This window comes from Maylandia zebra, linkage group LG20 (assembly GCF_041146795.1).
Source record: "Maylandia zebra isolate NMK-2024a linkage group LG20, Mzebra_GT3a, whole genome shotgun sequence".
NCBI lineage: Eukaryota > Metazoa > Chordata > Actinopteri > Cichliformes > Cichlidae > Maylandia > Maylandia zebra.
The window spans coordinates 33,473,101-33,480,867 of NC_135186.1; the positions used below are offsets into that span (position 1 = coordinate 33,473,101).

The 7,767-nt window shown below is 40.7% G+C and overlaps 1 protein-coding gene across 1 annotated transcript in view; it reads right to left on the reverse strand.

The window, feature by feature from the left end:
• The window catches only part of cables2b (Cdk5 and Abl enzyme substrate 2b), a 49,461-nt gene extending 43,329 nt beyond the window's left edge, over positions 1-6,132 (reverse strand). The window contains exon 1 of the mRNA XM_014407459.3: positions 5,465-6,132. Coding sequence (XP_014262945.3) covers positions 5,465-6,072 — 608 coding nt within the window. The 5' untranslated portion in view covers positions 6,073-6,132. The remainder of the gene's footprint in view (positions 1-5,464) is intronic.
• Between the last annotated feature and the right edge of the window lie 1,635 nt (positions 6,133-7,767).

A 7,767-nucleotide genomic window follows, 5' to 3' on the forward strand; every position in this document is an offset into this window, starting at 1 on the left:
TAGGCATGTCTGAATTCCCCCCTCTTTCAGGAAGAGAAACATAAGTAGAGCAGTAAACACCTCACTGAAACCGACTGGGGGTTACTGTGGTACAGAAGGCAGCTCGTCTTCGGCACGTCTGTTGGTGGTTTTAACCGTTTCTGGGTTCATATCCTGCCTACAAAGCCGCTGGCTTCTACAGCTGGCTACCACAGTCATCAGAGTCAACTAAAACGAGCCAGGGTTGAAAAATAAAAGCCAAGTGAAAAATAAAAAAAGTACACATTTAAAATTAAAACTCTAAAAAGAAATAAAACCCAACTAATAAAACAAAATAAAGAGTACATTACCAGTCAAAGATTTTGGAACACCCCAATTTTTCCAGTTTTTATTGAAAATTATGCAGTTTAATGTGTCATTGCACTCTGAAAAAAGCATAACACAAATAAGCAATTGGAGTTAAAAAAGAACTCATGGAATCAATTTATAGACCAAAATATATTCTACAGCTTTCACACATCAAAGTAGTCAAATGTGTCTACTTTGATGTGTCACCTTTGGCAGATATTGCTCCTTCTTCCTGGGGTAGTTCTGGTCTAGCCTGGTTATCTTTTGGGTGGCTGTAGCTCAGGTGGTAGAGCGGGTCACCTACTCACCGGAAGGTCGGTGGTTCGATCCCAGGCTCCTCCAGTCTACATGCCAAATATCCTTGGGCAAGATACCCCATGTTTGCTTACTGGTGGTGGTCAGGGGGCCTGGTGGTGCCAGTGTCCGGCAGCCTCGGCTCTGTCAATGTAGCTTGCCATTACCTGAATGACTGAATGCAGTGTAAAGGGCTTTGGGGTCCTTAGGGACTAAGTAAACCCATTTTGTGGTTCCTGAAAAAGGCCTTTGTGTATAATTCTGAAATGTACATTATTTTTCAGTTTTGTGTAACCTTACCTTTTTTAACCTCTGGCATTTCACAGCTTATCATTGTACCATTTCAAGGTATTCATTGGACTTGAATGACTTGAATTGCAATAAATAACTAGAAAATTGGGGTGTTCTAACCGGTAGTGTATAAAGGACCTTACTTTAGCTTTAGGCTTTGCTAATAGAGTAAAATTTGCCAACACATGAAGAAAATTGTTGGTAATTATGCTTTAGCGCGTTACACAATGCAGGTCCTCTTGAAGCTAACCACGACTCTCTTCATTCTTTTCAAGTAGTAGATCAACTTAAAACATGCATGAGGAAAGTGCACTTATTTGGTTTCATTTTATGTCAATGAAACCAAATAATAAACTTATTGAGAAATAAACTTTCTCAATGCAAGTAATTTATCTTCTACAGTTTGTTCACCTATGGTGTACCACAAGGTTCAATCTTAGGTCATATTTGATTCACGCACTCTTAATACACGATTTAATTTTAAGGACATAGTTTTGTACTTTGTATAGATTCATTTTGTTTTTGTTGTTCTTTTTAAAATGGACTTTAAGAAGTTTATTGTGCAGTAAAAATAAGGGCAAAGTTTAGGCTATTTTTATTTGGCCTGTTTTCCAAAAAATAATTATTCAGATACATTATACATAGGGGTGGGTTTTGATTATTGATTAAAATCGATTCTAGCTTGGATAACGTGATATCGATTCATTAAAATCTTGAATCGATTTTTAAATATACATTTATTTTGCCCTCAGGTTAAACCTCACAAAATTTCAACAACCACCAAACAGCTAGGGCTGCCACAAACGATTATTTTGATAGTCGACTAGTCACCGATTATTTATGCGATTAGTCGACTAATCAGATCATCATCCACTGGACGTAAAACTACAGCTTATTGCACCAGCAGCATCTGCTCTTATATAACTATCATTAGCTTACAGCTTTAAGCTTTTAAGGTGCTAACTAAAAATAAAGACAAGATGATAGTTTATTCAATTTTAATGAAATTTGCAGATTGTTTCGGTAAAGTTTAATAAACTCCTTGCTATCTAAAATATAACAGGACACCGGAGTATATTCTCCAGCATCTCACACTTCTGATAATCAGCTGTCTGCTTGACGTTTATTCAGCTGTGTAAAAACTATAACTTTAATCTCAGCCAAACCGATTTACTCAGGAACAAATAAAATACAAAAAAAAAAAAAAAAAAAAAAAAAGCCAAACAACAACATTTTTAATTTATCTAAGTGACTCATATATATTTAACCTGAGTCGCGAAAGACGGCGGTGAGTTTGAAAACAATTTGCCGGGAGTCCGGTGTTCTCACGGCGCTAGTGACCTAGCCCCCGGCTAGCTATCGAGCTAGTGGGTAACAGACGTCTCCGAAAACGTCGGAGCGCTTTTGAAAATATGTGGTGTCCTGATAAACTGAGCCGATATTTGAGGTTTACACAGCTACATTCTCGCCTGAAAATATGTTAAACGTTTATTTTGTGACCCAGAAAGAATAATAAGAGTAATATTAAAACTAACTAGCTACCGCCATTGTTGGAAACTAAGCTGGGCCGCGCTATGAATTCTGGGACACAGCTGCTTCTTCTTCTTCGGGGTTTAACGGCAGCTGGCATCCTTGTACATGCTGTGCTGCCATCTTCTGTTTCAGTCCGTTATTACACTCTTAAATCCTGCTATTATTCCTGCGTCTTTTGCGATCTTACAAAGCTTCAAACGACACGTCGACTATTAAATCAGTCGTGGACGATTTTGATAGTCGACGTAATCGTGACTAGTCAACAAATCGTGGCAGCCCTACAAACAGCTAAAACAGTAAATGAGAGCAGGAACACGGATTCTGCACAAAGACGTAAACACAAAGCGCGGACCCGCCGACGCATCAAATCATTGAGATGTCGCCTTTCTCACCCGACGGCACGGACACGGTCGGGGCTGAAAGCTGACAGCTCGCTGATTCTGATCCATCGGCGGGTCCGTGCCTTGTGTTTACGTAATTTTTGCGCTGATTCTGAAGCTGCAGGTTTTACTTCTCTCCAATATGAATTCCCTCTGACTTTTGCTGTTTTGCTTCCAGCATGATAAAAATCACACTTCATGCAAAGCGCGCTGTCTCTGTGTGTGTGTACTTCAAGGACAGTTTCCCGTCTAAAAATCTGTTTTCTGCATTATTCGCTTGCTTATTACGCGCAAGTCTACCGTTGTTTACAGCGCTGTCGGACGCTGTTTTTTCCTTTGCCTACGTCCGACAAGAAAGCCTCATTTCTGCCGTTCAATAGGCTACTGAACAAATTTAAACTTATGTAAATTATGCAAAACGCTCAGCTGTGTCTCTAATAAAACCTCTGTAACTCTTCTCTGCTTCACTTCAGCAGCATCAGGTAATGTTCATGAGGTGATTCATGGTTTTCTTTCGTTTTTGATCTACTGCAGAATATTTGTATAAAATCGCAGGCCAGGAAAATCACCTTCATGTTTTTCTGTTTTTATCCTCAGCTACTTTGACACAAAGACATCTGCTGTGATGCTCACACCTTGGATAAAGTCTCACAAGTGTCAGCTTTCTTTTTATAGACAAAAAATATGGAAATGTTGATGCGTTATCTGAATTATAATATTTCTGACTGTCTGAGGCAAAATTTTACCGATTTGAATAGAATCAAATCAAATCGTGGATCGACTCGATTCTAGAAATCAGTGACGATACCCAGCCCTAATTATACAAGTACTCAAATTGTTAGCTTATAACCATCTAAATACATGTTACTGTAGTGTACATAACAATGTCATAATAAAATTATTCAACTAGACTCAAAACAAATCCCGTGCCAACATGTTCTTGTCAGTCTTAAAACTTATTGTCACTTTAAATAGCTACAGTGTCATTATCATCATCACTTTGACCTTCAGAGAAATTTTATCCTTGAAGTTGAGGTCAGAGGTCAAATGTGACATGATGTTGTAAATCTTTATTTTCAACATTCAGAAAGTACTGTATAAACACCACAAGTGTAAGAATGATAGTTTCTAAGTTATAAAGCTTCCTGTCCATTTTCTGCCAGTTTAAGCTGATTTTGAAGACAAATATTAAAGGACTGCTGATATGGCCCCACTCTGCACCTCTACAAAGTTTTATCAGAATTCAATCAATACTTTTCGAGCCATGTTTACAGACTGAAAAACATACACACAAACCCTACCAAAAACATAACCTTCTCAAGGGAGAAAAAAAAAACCAGATAAACCTGCCCATAAACCTGGTGAACAACACATAAACAACGACGATCTTGAGAATAAAAACAGTACTTTCACACTAAGACCTCGAGGTTTGATTATAACACCTTGAACAGGTTACTCTCACGACTTTGATTAGTTCAGAACGCAGCAGTGCAGCTTTTTCCTGGTTTTAGCAAACATCACATCACTCAAGTCTTGGCTTCCTGCACATTTTAGAATTGATTTTAAGATTTTGCCCTTCCCATTTAAACCACAGATCTGGGTCTAGGCCCAGGCTACACTGCAGTGCAACCCTTACAGCTCCAAAGTCCAGACTTAAATCTAAAGGTGACCCTGCTTTTTTTCATCAGGACCCTTTGGCTTTTAACTAACTGCCCGGGGAGATAAGGGTCAAGAAGTCAGGAACCTTCTTTAAATCGCTTCTTAAAACACATTTTGTTTATAGGTCTTTTTTAGGTATAGGTTTTATTTTATAGGTTATCAACTTTCAATTTGTTTTGTTTATTATCTGTGTTGCAGGCTCTTGGGTACCCTAACTGGGATGTCTGCATGAGAGTGAGTCAAGAGTTTGCTACACCTATGTTGGAATAGTTAAAAAGACAAAACCTCACACTGTTACTCCGGTAACTAACTGAAACTAAATTAGACAGAAACCAAAAATAGGAAACAAAATAAGAACAAAAGCTCGTTTTTAAATGCCAGCCGTTTCCCACGCAATGCAACCTAGTTAAAGACATAAACAACACTGTCACCACATGTCTTGTTTCTTCTAGGAAAGGATATTACGCCACTAAATGAAAAAATGCAAGCGTGAGTCTGATGTCATTAAATGCTGGTGGTATTGGGTTTTCAGTAGTTTGCGTCCCAAATTCAACTGCTATGAGTCCTGTACTACACAAGCTCTTGCTCTGAGTTCACGGTTACCTCCAGGCAGCAACACTAACCGTGAATTTGTTGCATCGTGACCGCTGACACGTCCTAAAACGTCCTTAAATGTCTGAGGAGTGAGTGGACCGGAGCAAAAGTAGCTGAACTCACACATCAACTCTGGGATCACCAGCTCACATTCAGCATGAAATGTCGGTGCTTCAGTTTGTGAACAAGAAAGACTGTTTCGAGTCAAAGTCAAACTAAACTACTCCGGCTACAGTCTACCTGCCGAGCTGGTCTCCCTGTTAACTTTCAGGTGTTGTTTAAAAGGGAATACCGACGACAAACATGCAAATTCAAGCTTGAAAGCCAGGCTCAGATGGCACCGCTCACCCGATTAGAGAACAGAAACGCCGCCGTATATATCTCACCTTTGTCGCGGCTCTGAGGACACCGAGTTACAGCTTTGAACCGACAGCAAAGTGGACGACTTCCGCGGTCCCACCGGCGACGGCAGCAGGCTGGTGTTGGAAGGGGACGCCGAGAGCAGGTTACTGTTCCCGGAGGAAGGAAACGAGCCTCTGCGACACTCCAGCAACACCTCGGTGCTCCCCACATCGTTGAAGTCCGTGTCCGACGGCAGGACGAGAATCGGCGGCACGGTGGTGAGTCCCGTTCTCGGTGCCGCGGAATGAGTGACTGTCCCGCTGCTTACGGAAGCTGGTACATTAGAGAATGTCCCGTAGCTACTACTGTTGCCGGTATCCGGACACAAACCGGCTGCAGCCCCCGCCGCAGAGCTGGAGTCTGCTCCCTCCGAGTCGTTGTGTTTGTGGTGGCGTGTTCCTTGATTTTCAGCGGAATTACTCTGGACTGGCCGGCCGTCCAGGGAGATGTTACTGAGAAACAAAAGAGCCGCTTGTCTCCGTCGAGAGTTCTCACGGTTCCTCCGGCTATGTTCTCTGTTAGCATGCGGTTTTTTGCCACTAACGGTGGCGGTAGTGACAGCGGTGTGCTGGCTGCAGGCAGCCGCCGCCATCGTCTCTGTCTCGGCCCCACTGAGGAAGTCAACTGAAGGATCAGCTAGAAACCTGCTACTGTCAAATCCCTTTTACCCGGCGCCAGACCGCTTTACGCCCTCCTGTGCTCTCATTGGTCCAGCTGGGGGAATACGTAATGACGTTTTGAGGCACGCTGTAAACAACAACATACTGTTGGTTAATAATGTGACTGTACTGACCATAAAAGGCTTGATGTACAACTGCAAAACAACAATAATAACAATAGAAATGGCATTTTTTAGAGACATTAGCTCTACATGCTGGGTTAAAAAAGTTCCAAAAGTAATTACATTACTTCTTAAGGTTTGTTTGCAATGATCAAATCTTTATTTGAGACTAATTAATCTACATTAATTAATTGTAAATTCTGCTTTGTTCATGTTAAATAACCTATAAAATAAAAAATGCATCCATAACCCTTGTTACAATCCAAAGAAACCCAACAAATATTTGTACAATTAAAAGCAGGATGTTGTTTTAATTTCCTGAGTTTAATATCTCCCCTCTCTTTTTTGTCCTTGCTCCTTTTCTTTTAGGTAACATCACTATTTCCTGCACTATCTATGTAATTCTTCTACACATCACCGCACAGTATGAGGGCTGCTGAGGCACTAACTGAGCTGTCATTGCAGCGTTGCCTGAATGCAGCTTTGATTGGCTGTTGGCACTTTGTTATGAAACCTCAGTGGATTTTCTTTGCACTGATCCCTGCAGTGACACCACCACTGGGCTAAGTGAACTTGGTCGGTGTGGCAGGACAACCACACTGTGAAGCATGACTGGTACCCTGCTAAATATAACCTGTAGGGCACAGGACACTGTAATCCTCACAGGCTTGGAGTTTGTCATCGTGCACTAACCCTCCTGATCCCCTACATCTGCAGAGCAACCGATGAACTGCAACCGACCTTCCAGCTGAGTTAGAACAATAACAGGATGGAGATCCAAAGCTGATGTCATTTTAACTCAGCTCCATTTCACTGGAAATTCTTGTTGCAATTGCATGATATCATGTTATGTACAAAAACAATTATCCGAAACTCTAAAGCTTCACATTAGGGCTTGTAACAAAGACCAAAATATGCTGTAAGTTTATTTATGATAGGGCGTGTAATGTGTGCCACGAGTGCTTCAGTTGGTCTTGGAATTGATTCTCTTTGCATTCTTAGGACTAATGGAAATAAAACAATGTAAAAGTCGAGATGCTGGTGGTGAGTTTTGTGTAATATGTTCAAAATCTTCCTTAGGTCTTCAGCTGGGTTGAGATATGATTACAATGAAGGTCTTAGCAGACAATTCACATCCTTTTCTTTCTTGTCAACCATTCTGTGATGGCTCATTCCATATAGATCGAGACACTGTTATCCTGGAATGGACCACATCAGGACAGAGATCTTTCATCATAAAGGTGAACAGTTTTGCATTGATTTACAGAGTACCTTCCTTCTAAGGGACAAGTGGCTCAAAATTATACAGCACAACTCCTGCAGCAGCAAACTAGAGCCACCAGATCACCTTCCTGCATTTTTAAAGTAAAATCTAAAATAAATATCAACCCTTTTAAGCTACATTTTATTTTCATCCATACAGCAATTTAAGATAAATTATTATTATTATAACATTTGCTCAGTGAAGATCTAACAGAATTGTAGCTGTATATACGTTTGAAGGTC